At 34.3% G+C, this 14,125-nt stretch overlaps 1 protein-coding gene across 1 annotated transcript; it reads right to left on the reverse strand.

Annotated features, from left to right (window-relative positions):
* Positions 1-27: 27 nt before the first annotated feature.
* On the reverse strand, positions 28-12,680 carry LOC306865559 (small glutamine-rich tetratricopeptide repeat-containing protein beta-like). The gene is made up of 12 exons (XM_079410246.1): positions 12,635-12,680; positions 11,741-11,856; positions 9,648-9,751; positions 9,437-9,512; positions 9,145-9,244; positions 8,961-9,065; positions 7,200-7,338; positions 6,964-7,029; positions 5,747-5,784; positions 4,499-4,582; positions 4,164-4,284; positions 28-762 (listed from the first exon to the last, which is right to left on the reverse strand). Exons 2-11 carry the CDS (start codon positions 11,838-11,840, stop codon positions 4,173-4,175), a joined length of 924 nt encoding a protein of 307 aa, XP_079266372.1. The 5' UTR covers positions 11,841-11,856; positions 12,635-12,680; the 3' UTR covers positions 28-762; positions 4,164-4,172.
* Between the last annotated feature and the right edge of the window lie 1,445 nt (positions 12,681-14,125).

Here is a 14,125-nt window from a genome sequence, read left to right on the forward strand (position 1 = left end):
CACAAAGGACACTGATATTTTTAGATCGATTTCAAGACACATTTATTAACATTTTTAATTTTTTTTGACAAAAACATACTGCTCTGTTTTATAAGCATATTACATAAGCTTCAATCACTCATCTGACTGCAAATATCAGATTATGGAGCATGCAAAAGAAAACTGCAAACGGTGAGATTATGAATATGCTTATTGTAGCAATATTTTGCTGTCATTACCGGTGACTCAAACGACTAAACAAACAGGATTGGTGAAGCAGCAGATATAGTGATTATCGCACACAAATGTCTCTTGTTCCTAAAACGAACAGAATATATAGTAAAAATAATCGGTGTATGTGTTAAAGGCATAGTTCACCCAAAATGACAATTCTGTCATCTTTTACTCCAACCAACATGAGTGAATTGTCTTTTAAGGACTGAACTATCGCTAAAAATGTCATTGGATATTAATAACCATGGCCCCAAATCTAGTTAATCGGCACAAACGTATGATCAGTCATTCGTTTAGTAAAATAAACTCAACTCTGTGTCGTTACCAGCTACATTCATACACAGACAAACACAAAGAAACCTCACTCAGGTATTAAGATAATGTTCTCTGTGTATTAGGTGATTTTTAAATGTGTTTTTTCCTCTTCTCTTCTGATGCTTCCATATAAAGTGCCATGCCCTCCATCTTGGGTTCGACTAAAATAGAAGAATGATTTTAAACGATTGCACTCACGACTCTTCTCCTCCTGCCCTCCTTCACTTCTTGATCCTGTATAGACCAGAAGACAGAGAGTCATAATTTTCATAATTCTGCAGGATACACGGTTGTATTAACATTAATAATAAGAGGTGTGAAGAGAACCTGAAAACCATTCTTCATTAAAAGTACAGATACCTTACAGCAAAAATGACTCCATTACAAGACACCAATTTGAATGAAAGTCTTAGAATATCTGATTTTAATTAAGAATTTGTGCTGAATGTAGGTTTAAAGATACATTAGTCCTCAACAACTAAGAGAAATGCCACTGAAAACCAAGAAACCGTTGAATTGTGAGGAGAGTAATCCACCTTTATTTTCTAAAAATAACTAAACCCCTCAAAATAGCAATAAATCCGCAAAATGCACATGCTATAGTACTGTCAAAGCCCTGTAGATGGCGATATTATTTCGTAGCATTAATAAACTGCTACAGAACAAGTTAAGTATCATGCAAAATATAATAAATAACTGCTCTGCTCATCACAAATGTGTTGGAGAAAAGAGTACATATACATATTCAGAACACACATTAAGATTTTTTAAATCCGAGAGCTCTCTGACCCTCCCATAGACAGCAAGGGTCCTTACATGATAAAAGCACAGAAACGTAGCAAGGAGATCGGTAAAACGGTCCATGTAACATCAGGGGTTCAATCGTAATTTTGCAAAGCTACGAGAATACTTTTTGTGCACAAAGAAAACAAACGACTTTATCAAACAATTTGTCTTTGTGTCACCCTGGTGCCATTTTCGAGAGTATCGTGACGCATTCGTGTTTAATCAAATGAACGTAAACGACATACGTGCGTGCTTTGATTTGAACATAAACAACGTAAATAAGGCAGCGCATGTGTGTTCTGTGTCAACAATACAAAGCGCCTACAAATAGTTATTTTCGTTTTCTTTGCGCACAAAAAGTATTCTCGTAGCTTTGTAAAATTATGGTTGAACCCTTGATATTGCATGGACTATTTTACCGATGTCCTTACTACGTTTCTGTGCCTTGATCGTGTAAGGATCTTTGCTGTCTATGGGAGGGTCAGAGAGCTATCCTAATTTCATCTAAAATATCTTAATTTGTGTCCTGAAGATGAATGAAGGTCTTACGGGTTTGGAACGACATGAGGGTGAGTAATTAATGACAGAATTGTCATTTTTGGGTGAACTATCCCTTTAAGTAAAGCAACTAATTACATTTACTCAAATACTTTACATCACTGCATTTAATGAATTTACAGCAGTATAAATATATGAAAATTCCTCAGTTGCAGACGGTGAAAAAAGGAGTGGTAATGGTAAACATACGCTCATTGGAAACGCCTGTTGCGACATTTCTGCAAAATTATATTACATTGCTTCTTGCATGTTTCGCAACACTTTCAAAGTGAATGGTGATAAAATGTGTTAAATTCCATCTGAAACAGATGAACATGAATCTGGCAACATTTTTATTTAGTAGGTTGATGTTGGTATTGCTGCAGTTCAGAAATGAAATGTCTGGTGAGTGGCACTAAAAGGTTTGAAAATGTAGTTTGAATGTAACGTACCACCTATACTTGACCCAACCCTAACCCAAACTAAACCAATAGTTTTAAAGAGATAATTCTGTCATTATTTACTCATCCTCAGGTTGTTGGTAAAGGCTACTGTCAACTGTTTGGTTACCAACATAAATGTGAATAAATAAACTCATACAGGTTTGGAACAACATAAAGGTGAGTAAACGATGACAGAATTTTCCGTTTTGTGTGACCCATCCCTTTAACAAAAGCAAACATGAGATAAAAACAATTGCTGAAGCAGCCATGCCACTTTATTTTGCTTCTGCAAGTCTTTGAGCTTCTTTTGAGTGTTGGGACTGGTGTTTCACAGGACTTGAGCGCTTTGCATTGCAAGAGCAATGCTGCACCAGGTGCACTACTGAGCAAGTTTACTACATTAGAAAAGCCATAAATATGGAGCTGGTTATGTGACGCAAATGTCCCAATGTATTAGTTAACAAATAATGCACTATGGTAAAAGGAGTCACAAGAAAATAAGTCTTTATTAATCGATAATCTGCTCCTGTAAACATAATTTGTTTTGAAAGGGATGAAAGTTGTTGGTGTTTTACTGCCTTTAGTGTTAATTTCAGCTGGAAACTGATGTTACAGATTATTCAAACTTGACACCCACATGAGCACGACAGTTTACAAACCACTAAAAGTGAAAGAAAAAAATAAATTTTATTCAGCTGAGACGCGTTAAATTGATCAAAAGTGACAGCAAATTCATTTATAATGATATGGTAAAAAAAATTATCTAGTAATCTATTCATAATTTGTACGGAAAGAAATAAACGTTTTTGGTGTTTTACTGCCTCTTATGGAGGCCCGTTTCCTCCACTGAATAAAAAAATGTAAAAAAGGTTATTGCGACTTTTCTGTGTAAAAAAGTCAGAATTGTGAGATATAAACTCACCAATGCAAGTTATAAAGTCAGAATTACGATTTATAGTCACAATTGCGTGATAAACTCAATTGCAATTCTGACTTTTTTCTCGCAATTGCGAGTTTGTATCTCGCAATTCTTTTTTTCTCAGAATTGTGATATATAAATGCAATTGAGTTATAAAGTCAGAATTGTGTGATATAAACTCGCAATTACGAGTTATAAAGTCAGAATTGTGTGATATAAACTCGCAATTACGAGTTATAAAGTCAGAATTGTGTGATATAAACTCGCAATTACGAGTTATAAAGTCAGAATTGCATGACATAAACTCGCAATTACGAGTTATAAAGTCAGAATTGTGTGATATAAACTCGCAATTACGAGTTATAAAGTCAGAATTGTGTGATATAAACTCGCAATTACGAGTTATAAAGTCAGAATTGTGTGATATAAACTCGCAATTACGAGTTATAAAGTCAGAATTGTGTGATATAAACTCGCAATTACGAGTTATAAAGTCAGAATTGCATGACATAAACTCGCAATTGCGAGTTAAAGTCCAGTTTTGTTTGGGGGGGGGGGGCTGACTTTATATCTCACTATTCTGACTTTATAACTCGTAATTGCGAGTTTATGTCATGCAATTCTGAGAAAAAAGTCAGAATTGCGAGATAAAAAGTCGCAATTACCAATTTTTTATTCAGTGACGGAAACGGGCTTCCAATTCCAATGGAAATTGCTGTAAATTGTATTTATAGGTATGTTTTGGAGTAAAAATTAAAGTAGAAGCTCATTTTTCATTGAGTCTGGGTTAGAAATATCACAAGCTTTATTCGAACTTGCGATGCCCACATGAGCAGCACAGCTCAATGTGTGGCACTTGTGTGTAAACCACTAACTCGTGTCTCCAACTCAAGTGCATTTACTCCCATTAAGACGGCATACAAGTATACAGTGAGTGTGGCGTCTCAGACCTGCTGGGATCAGGAGTGTTCCTCAGCGCTGCCGCTGAAAGAGCGACTCCGGATGTGGTTCCTCAGCTGTTCGATCAGTTCTGGATTCTGCTGCTGGATCTGCTGAGCGAACTGCTGTCCACTGAGAGAAACACCAACACACAGAACATCTCAAACCACAGTTTGAGAATAATTGTCCAAGTAGCACATCAAAGCTTCATGCTATAATTATAATTCTGACTGGTGCAGCGGTATATCATACACATCACCTTTGAATATCTGTGTAGCACATCATTCTTAAAACCGCTAGTGTAACACATGTCAAGTCAATCAAATGTCAAAGGGAAGATGCTCACGCTTCAATGAGACTGGATATGTCAGATAATCCACCGACTCCGGCTGCAGGTCCCCCCACCGCGTTAGTCATCATGCCCGACATGCTGGTTTTGGAGAGTTAAGTACAAACACACCGTGCCATGAGATGATATAGTGTGCATGACCTATATTAAGAGTTATCCGCTCTAATATTAGCTGCTTAAAGGGATAGTTCATCCAAAAAAGCTTTCATTGAGCAAACAGAATACCAGCTGTGTGTGCTTAACAAAACTCATTTTTCACATTTCAAACAAGTACGGCTGAGTTTCCGTTTACCATATTTGATGTGCTCCATATATCATGTGCTGATCAATGTTTATATGTGAATAAATCTTAAATGAAATCTGTTAAAGTGATCGTAACTCTTGGATTAAACTTCTCAATTTATATGGACTACTTTTATCATGTTCTTCTGTACTTTCTGAAGCTTAAAAATGTTGATTATCAACAAATGGACAAAAATGATAAGAAATAAAAAAATATCTTCATTTGTGTTACGGGGTAAAAGTCTTACAGGTTATGAATGACAGTTTGAGAAAATGGTGAAAATGTTTATTTTTTGGATAAACTATCCTTTAAAATTATAAAATTATCGGAGTGTCTATTTACACTAAGTGCAAATAGCCCATCTTGTTGGCAAAGGCTATTTACACTAACTCCGCCCACTAACGTGTGATTGGGTTAGTCAACAATAAAAAAAGAAGCTAGTTCAACATTAGTTTCAGTGGCGTAGATGGTAAGGCGCATGTGTTTTGACGCGATCGACCCGAGTTCGAGCCCACCTTTTGCCAAACATTTTTTTCTCTCTTTTCAAATCTCATATCGCATCAGAACGGCATTTATTTTCAATAAAAATGAAGGAAATAATCAAAAAGTTGAAAATAAAAGTATTGGGTAGGGTTAGGGTAGGTGCAGGGAGGGCTTTATTGTCCCAATAAGGTGGCATCCATTTAATAAATTTGAATTAAAATGATAATTTACACTCAGTACGTTATTATTGAATACTGTTTTATAATGTGCTACAATACTGAGGTGCAGATAATTGCCACTATTTGCAATAAGTAGTATAAATAGCAGAAAATCTTGCTATTTTAACAGTGTAAATAGAACCCATTGCTATTTGCACTTAGTATAAATAGCATCTGTCACTAAAAAAATATGCTATTTGCAAATAGCCGCTGCCTAAAATTATATCATTATATTATATAAGTCAAAACGATTCAACTTACAGTTGCTGCACCTGCTGGTTTTGCATCACACTGGCAGCCTATAGTGAAAAGAGAAAGTGTTTGAGTGGATATAAACATCAAATTTAGTCTTTTAGTCAATGTTTATTATCTTAAAAACCATCAAATTAACTTTTAGTAGATATACACTTCCATTTGAAAGATTATTTAGTAAAGAAATGAATGCTTCTATTCAGCAAGGATGCAATAAATTGATCAAAAATGACAGTATAGAGATGTTACAAAAGATTTCTATTCTAAATAAATACTGTTCTTTTGGATTTTCGATTTATCCTGAAAATATATCAGTTTCCACAAAAATACGAAGCAACAAACTCTTTTCAACATTGATAATAATCAGAAGTGTTTCTTGAGCAGTAAATCAACATATTCTAATGATTTCTGAAGACTCCGATGCTGAAAATTCAGCTTTGGATAAATCAATATCATTTGACAATATATTACAATAGCAAACAGTCTTTTTAAATTGTAATAATATTTCAGAATTTTACTGTTCATTGTATTATTGATCAAATGCACCCTTGGTGAACACAAGACACTATCAAAAACTTTGTTTCATGTGCTGAAATGAATTCAAGCCTACTGCATACTGTATATTTATTGTCTACAATTTTTTTAAATGATAAGTATGCATTATGCAGCAATAAACACTTACATTTCAGTTATCACCTCAAAAATAAAAACTTATTGCATGCAATTTCGTAAATCTTGGCAGTTCGTTAAACTTAATAGAATAAATGGCACCTGGCTCCATTTCAAAAGCACTGCATTGTGGGATACAGTATTCCGCACAGTATGCTCCGTTGCAATGTAAATTTAGTAGATCATCCATGCATACAGAAAAACGGCATACAACTGTGCACAGTATATACATGTAATATCCTGCAGAAATACTGACAGCACTACCGCATGGAAGTATGCTACACCGAACTTCGAAACCTGAATGCACATCCAAAGCTTCGATTTTGTGCATTTAGGTCTTAAAACGGTGCAAGTTCTTTTTATGCATGTGTCCCATTTTCTAAATTGCTGCAGTGTGCTAGAAACCACACGCTCACCCTCAGGCCTGCAGCTGACTGGTCCTGTAACTCTGGCATGGGCTGCATTCCAGACAGATGAAAGGGGTCGCAGGGGCGATTTATGACCCTTTTCATAAATACTATTAACAGAGAAATGCGAAACCACCCACTTGTGCATACCATGCTAATGAAAGCGGGGTTATTGATGAGGCTGGCCATGTCAAACCCCAGTCCTGTGGCCGTCTGCTGGAAGACAACATGTAAAAGCTAATGTTAGGAGTTATTACTGGCTAGCGCTCATATTTAATTACTCAACTGGGATACATTCATAAACTAAGATAGACTGATGGATCAGATTTAAATGCAATGATCTAGATTTCCTCTTCAGTATTATGACAGCAGCTTCTTCTACTCACAAGGCTGGACGCTTCTTTTTGTTTCTGCTCGGCAATCTTTAGGTTGGATTTGTAGGTGTCGTTTTCAGGATCTAACACCAGAGCTTTATTAAAATAAGATATCGCCTCGGGATACTTGCTCATAGACGTCAGTGCCAATCTAGAATCATAAAGATAAAGCACCATCATTTTGTAACATTACTAACTATAATATATTGGTTACAGTTAAAAAAACATTTTAGATTAACTTTTAAAATATGTTGTATAATTCAGCAGGGATGGGAATCAAATGGCATGTACTGATTCAGGTTCAGATTCAGATTCATTTGATTGTTTTTTGTTTTGTTTGTTTTTTTGCTCCAAAATGATTCCATTAATGAATTTTAGTACAATAATTGTTCCTAAATAAAAAGAACCAACGCAACCAAATATTCAAGACTTGAGGTTTAAACTCATGAGACTGACTCTTTAAAAAGTGATTTGTTTGCAATTACAAAATTTTGCTATTTATGGCACTCGGTTTTTCTCTTTCATCATATTATATTTTAGACGACAACAATGTTCATGCATTATTAATGCAGATGTTCAAAGAATATTTTAAAAATGGAATTTGTTCTCAACACAAATTTTATTCCTAATTCAGGCAAATTGGTAACTTTATTAATAAATTAATGCTAAAACACAACTTGGCTGTTTAGAATCATATGAATTAAATAATGAAAGGATTATATTTATACTATTATATTTAGTATTATTTCTATACTATTATAATATTTATTTACCAATATTTTAAATTAGCTTTTATTTTTATATTTTCCTTTTAATTTTAGTTTACGTTTGAGTCATTTTTTTTTTTTTATATATTTTAGTTTTTTATATATTTATATTTCAGTTGAAGTAATATTAATACTTAAACATATTTTATTTGATGGCTGTGTTTTGTTTATAGTTTTTGCCATTGCAACATTTCAAAGTTTTTCAAGTTCACGTTTTTATCTCAAATTTATGTTTATATTTAGTATTACTTTGATACTATTCTATACTATATATACAATTTCTATACTAAGTACTATTTCTATACGTACTTATTTACTAATATTTTAAATTGGCATTTATTGTTATACTTTTAATTGTTCATTTAAATTTTAGTTCAGGTTTTTGTAATTTTTCTTAGTTTTTGTTTGTTTTTTAATATTTTAACTAGTTCTGTCAAACGATTAATCGCGATTAATCGCATCCAAAATAAAAGTTTTTGTTTACATAATATATGTGTGAGTACTGTGTATATTTATTATGTATATATAAATACACACACATACAGCATATATTTTGAAAATATTAACATGTAAATATTTATATTCATATAATTTTTATCATATATAAATATATTTAATATATAAATGTAACATATTTTTCTGAAATATATACATATATGTGTGTGTATTTATGTATACATAATAAATATACACAGTACTCACACATATATTATGTAAACAAAAACGTTTTTTGGATGCGATTAATCGCGATTAATCGTTTGACAGCACTAATGTTTTAGTTTTAGTCATTTTAATACTTAAACTTATTTTATTTTATAGTTTTATTTTATTTTTATAACTCTTTTATAGTTAGTCTTCATGGCAACATTTCTAAGTTTCGTTTAAGTTAATGTTTTTCATCTAAAATATTTGCATTTTACATCATAACAAAGTCTTTTCAGCAGTTTTAGTTCTAGTTAACAATAACAACACTGACAGTTATAGCACAATAATTAAAGCATCTCACCCCATTCTGCCATAAGCTTTACTGTACGACGGGTCGATGGCAATCGCTTGTTCACAGTCTCCCGTAGCCTCTGTGTAGTTTCCCAGTTTACTATGTGCCGCAGCCCTGAGAGAACAATCCCAGCAGTCAACACCAAACATAAAAACATACGTCTCTATGACTGACACGCTCTCAGCCCATTCACCTGTTACAGTAATACACTGCATTTCTTTGGTCCAACTCAATGGCTTTTGTATAACAGTCCACAGCGCTGCTGTAATTCTCCTCTTTCATGTGGTTATTCCCTGATAAAGACAACAGCATGTGAGCGCACAGAGCTTCAGGAATACATCATTCATCAATTATTGATGAATTGAGTTTTTATTTGCATCATCACAGTGGACAAACGTGATGACGGATGCCATTTAGTTACACATAATGCATTCTGAGAAAAGATTTAGTTTCGAGTCTAAATACAGAAGGAAAGTGTGACATGCCCTCATTTTTCAGCTGCTCAGCTCTCTCGATGTCCTCTGGTGATGGAAACGTCTCAGGTAATGAAACAATATCATTCTGTAAACAACAATTAGACAGGAACCTTTGGGAAGTGTGTCTAAAATCTTGTTAGCTGCATAATACAGTGAATAATAACAACAGTCATCAAAATAATGAAAGAAAAACAGGTCGGTGTGTAATAGATGTAGTTACTTTGAGGAGGGAATTGAGAAATATCTCTCTCAGCGGCTGAGGGGCGGCAAGATGGTTGTCACTGGAGCTGATCTTGAAAGTCGTCTCCAGACACTGTACTGCAACTGTAAACAGGAGCGCAATGTAGTCATATTTTCAATAATTAGTTGTCACTGCTCAAGCAAAATGTTGTTGTTTTTTTAAATAGGTGCCATTAAGAGCGTCATAACTATGTGGGTGTTTCTTCAACAGTGAGCACTTTTAAGAAAACTAACAGAATTCAGTGTTTTTCTTTGAATTGTTCTGTGAATATACATTTTACTGAGTTATAAATAAATATAGAATTTTGTAAACATTAATGATACCCATTTTTACACAAATTATGACTGTAGCACAGTTGTGATGTCATTTCTCTCATTTTGTCAATAACAATGTGTATATTTTACATATATGTTTATTTCAATAATTAGTGTACTTGCTACACGGTCAGTGAAGAGCATGTTTGAGATGAAACGTGATGCGCGATAATAACAGATAAATATTACTCATTAACATCATTTCCAGTCGAATTGCACTTTAGTTCAATTATGTAATAAGTATGACATGTATTATTAGTTATTTTTGTCTATTTAGGATACATATAATGCAAACAGACTAGTAGTTGGCCATTTTATTATAAAAATATTTAACATTTCATTTAAATTACATCAAAAAATTTCAAATGTAATGGAGCTGGTTTGGAAAAAAATATCAGGATGCTCCTGTAATGCATGCACACACACTTTTGGACAATGTTGGTAGACAAATCAAATAAACTAGCGAGCGTGTGAAAAGTGTGTGGGAGCTTATTTTCTAAATTGAGTTTATTTTTCTGCTTTTTTTCTATTTTTTGGTCCACTGGACCAAAAGTGCCCACGGTTAAAGAGGTTAAAGATCATAAAGATTATTTCATGTACACACAAATTAATCTAATTATTACAAATGAGATGTACACACAATTGCTGAAATAATAATAACAAATAGAATAAGAGCAGAAAATGTTCATAATCTCTTGACAAGTCATTCAGATTGTGTAACTGGTACAAATAAATAAATAAATGTAATAATAATAATATGAAAAAACTAGTGCTGTCAAACGATTAATCGCATCCAAAATAAACGTTTTTGTTTACATAATATATGTGTGTGTACTGTGTATATTTAATATGCATATACAAATACACACACATACATGAATACATTTCAGAAAAATATGTTATGTTTATATATTAAATATATTTATTTATAATAAATATAAATTATATGGATATGAATATATATTTTCAAAATATATACTGTATTTATATATACATAATAAATATACACAGAACACACACATATATTATGTAAACAAAAACTTTTATTTTGTATATGCGATTAATCGTTTGACAGCACTAGAAAAAAACACTAAGAAATATGAAAAGTGCAAACTGAATGAATTGCTTTTAGACACTTAATTGCATGGTATTTACAATTAAATTCAAATATATTGCTGTTTAAATTTATATTAAATGCAATTTGCTGAGCTTTGCAGCACTTCAGTACATCTGTATATATAATTTCATTATTTCTTGTATTGTTTATAAAATACAGCATGCACTGACGACAAGCATTTATGAAAATATAATGTTATTTCTCTTGAAACTTTTCATTTATATATTAGTAATTACACATTTGTAATGATGAAGTTGCAATTTTGTCCATTTATATGTTAACTTTAATATATTAACTTTAGATGACATTTTGTCAAGATAAGAGTAATTCTTTAAAACACAACAAAAGATTTTTAAAACATAAAGGTTTAAAATATACTTTAAAGTCAAACTTAAATAATGGTTATCAGTTCATGCCGATAATCTCAGCAAATAGCACCCAGCTAATCCATCTGCCTGATAAATCATATATATATATATATATCTCAGTAATAATAATAATGCATTAAACAGGTGAATACAATAGTTTGCTGTGGTGATTTTCAGTTCTTTAATCTGGCAGTGAGCAGAATCTGAACAGCCAGCCCAAGAGTATAAAAAGGGCCTGTGACTTTAAATGTTTTAAACATGAGGGTGACCTACCTTCCAGACTTTCCTGTTCATCTGAATTCAGCGAGCCACAGTGAGTCTGATCTCTGAGGAACTGCACGATAGAATACGCCAAGCGCTTTTCCACTGCCATTTTGTCTGGGAGAAACCTGGGGAAAGATTTGTTGGAAAAGGATCGCTGAAAAAGCTCCTTTTTAACTGAATCAGGCAGAACATTACAGGAAAGGCTGGCGTGGATGGGTCAGCTGAAAAAGCAATAATGATATAACAAGAGACAACATTTTCCACTTTCATGATATTCAATAAAACAGAAAACATGCTTTATAGATTGTCAAGGCTGTCAGTACACTGTGCAAATAAAATAATCCAATTAACCAATTTGACTATCTATATAACTAAGCATATTTATACACAACATGTTGTTGCAGGGGTTAATTACATAACATTCATCTATCAGTAACTGTATAAGCTTCTGCTCACCAAAGCTATATGATTGTATTCTGAAATATAAATCTGTTCTGATCCCATTACAAAGTACTTAGAATAGTTTCAAGCAACTATGAGTTATTAATGCATGAATAACACAAGCCAAAACACATGATGCAGTTATGATGTAATGCTGACAGGAATCAGAATTTCATCCCACAACATGAAATATGATTTAGTCTCAGGTATAAGTCACAATAACCCCGTTAACTGTAGATGAGCCCCGCAGATGGTGGATGTTTGCATTGGTTAACACAGAGGAGATTACAGGAGGCTGCAATGGCTGAACACATTCGCTGTTTAAATAACAGAGAAAAGGAGAAACCTTTACAAGCCTAAGTCTCTGGTGCTCTTCAGGACCCCCGCATCTCATATTCAGCGCAAAAATATCAATAGGGTTATATATTCTTGTGGATGCTGTGCGCGCCCCCGCCCACCTACCTGGAGAAAGAGGCTGCAGCGTCGCGTGAAACGGACGCTTTGTACTGCGCATGCGCCGGAAATATGCCTGCTCAAAGACTACAGTGAAGATTTTATGAATCCTATTACGGCAATACTACGGGCTAATTTATGTGTGTGTGTGTGTGTGCGTGCGTTTGTGTGTGCGTTTGTGTGTGTGTGTGTGTGTGTGTGGCCATTATTTATTTAATTATAATAGTCTTAACTGACTCGAATTCGATTAACTCATATATAATACAGTGGCAAGAAAAAGTGAACCATTTGAAATGTTCGGGTTTTCTGCATAAATTGGCCATGAGAATATGAAATGAGAATAAAGGTGTGGTTTAGAGCTAAACTGACTTATATAAACACCCAAACAGTGTCAGTGTGCTATTCAAAACCCTGTTGAAAAAAACAGCATAATATGCTGGTTAGGTATGTTTTGAAGCATGGCTGCTGGTTTAAGCTGGTCCTGAGCAGGAGCTAGTTGCTTATGAGCAGCTTAGGACCAGCTCAAACCAGCAGTCATGCTTCAAAACATACCTAATATGCTGGAGGGTTTCAACAGAGAAACGCAGCTTTAACTGATGTGAGCCATGCCTGGCAAAAAAAAAGAGATCTCAGAAGACCTACGATCAAGAGTTGTTGATATGCATGGAAAGGGTTACGGAGTAATCTCAAAGACTTTAGATATTCATCAGTCCACAGTTAGAGAAGTTATCTAACTAGAGAGACGATATAGTACTGTGGATATTCTCCATAGAAGTGAGCATCTAGCCAAGATCTCGCCAAAGGCAGAATGCTCAATGAGGTGAAAAAACCCTAGAGTAACAGCTAAAGACTTGAAGCTGGTTAACATCTCCATTTATGAGTCAACCATATACGTAAAACTTTGAACAGGCATGGTATCCATGGAAGGAAGGGAGCCACTGCTCTACAAACAAAACATTGCAGCATGCCTAAAGTTTGCCAAAGACCACCTTGACACTCCACAACACTACTGGGAAAATGTCTTGTGGACAAATAGAATTGTTTGGGAAGAACATGCAGCATGTATGGCATAAAAAGAAAACAGCAACATGAAAACATCATCCCAACAGTGAAGTATGGTGGAGGGAGCGTCATGATGTGGGCTGCTTTGCTGCCTCTGGACCTGGACCGCTTGCCATTGTGGAGGGGAACATGAATTCCCAAGTTTATCAGGATATCCTAATCTCAAGGTGGCTGTCCACAAGCTGAAGCTTAGAAGAAGCTGGGTGACGCAGCAGGATAATAACCTTAAGCAGTGAAGTAAATCTACTACAGAATGGCTTCGGAGACATAAAATCCTCCTTTTGGAGCAGCCCAGTCAAGCCCAGACCTCAAACCAATAGAGATGCTGTGGAATGACCTCAAGAGAGCCATTCAGCAGACATCCTAAGAATATGAGTGAGCTGAAGCAGTTCTGTAAGGAAGAAAGGTCCAGAATTACCCCTGGATGTTGTGCAGGTC

Source organism: Barbus barbus (assembly GCF_936440315.1).
Source record: "Barbus barbus genome assembly, chromosome: 47".
Classification (NCBI taxonomy): Eukaryota; Metazoa; Chordata; class Actinopteri; order Cypriniformes; family Cyprinidae; genus Barbus; species Barbus barbus.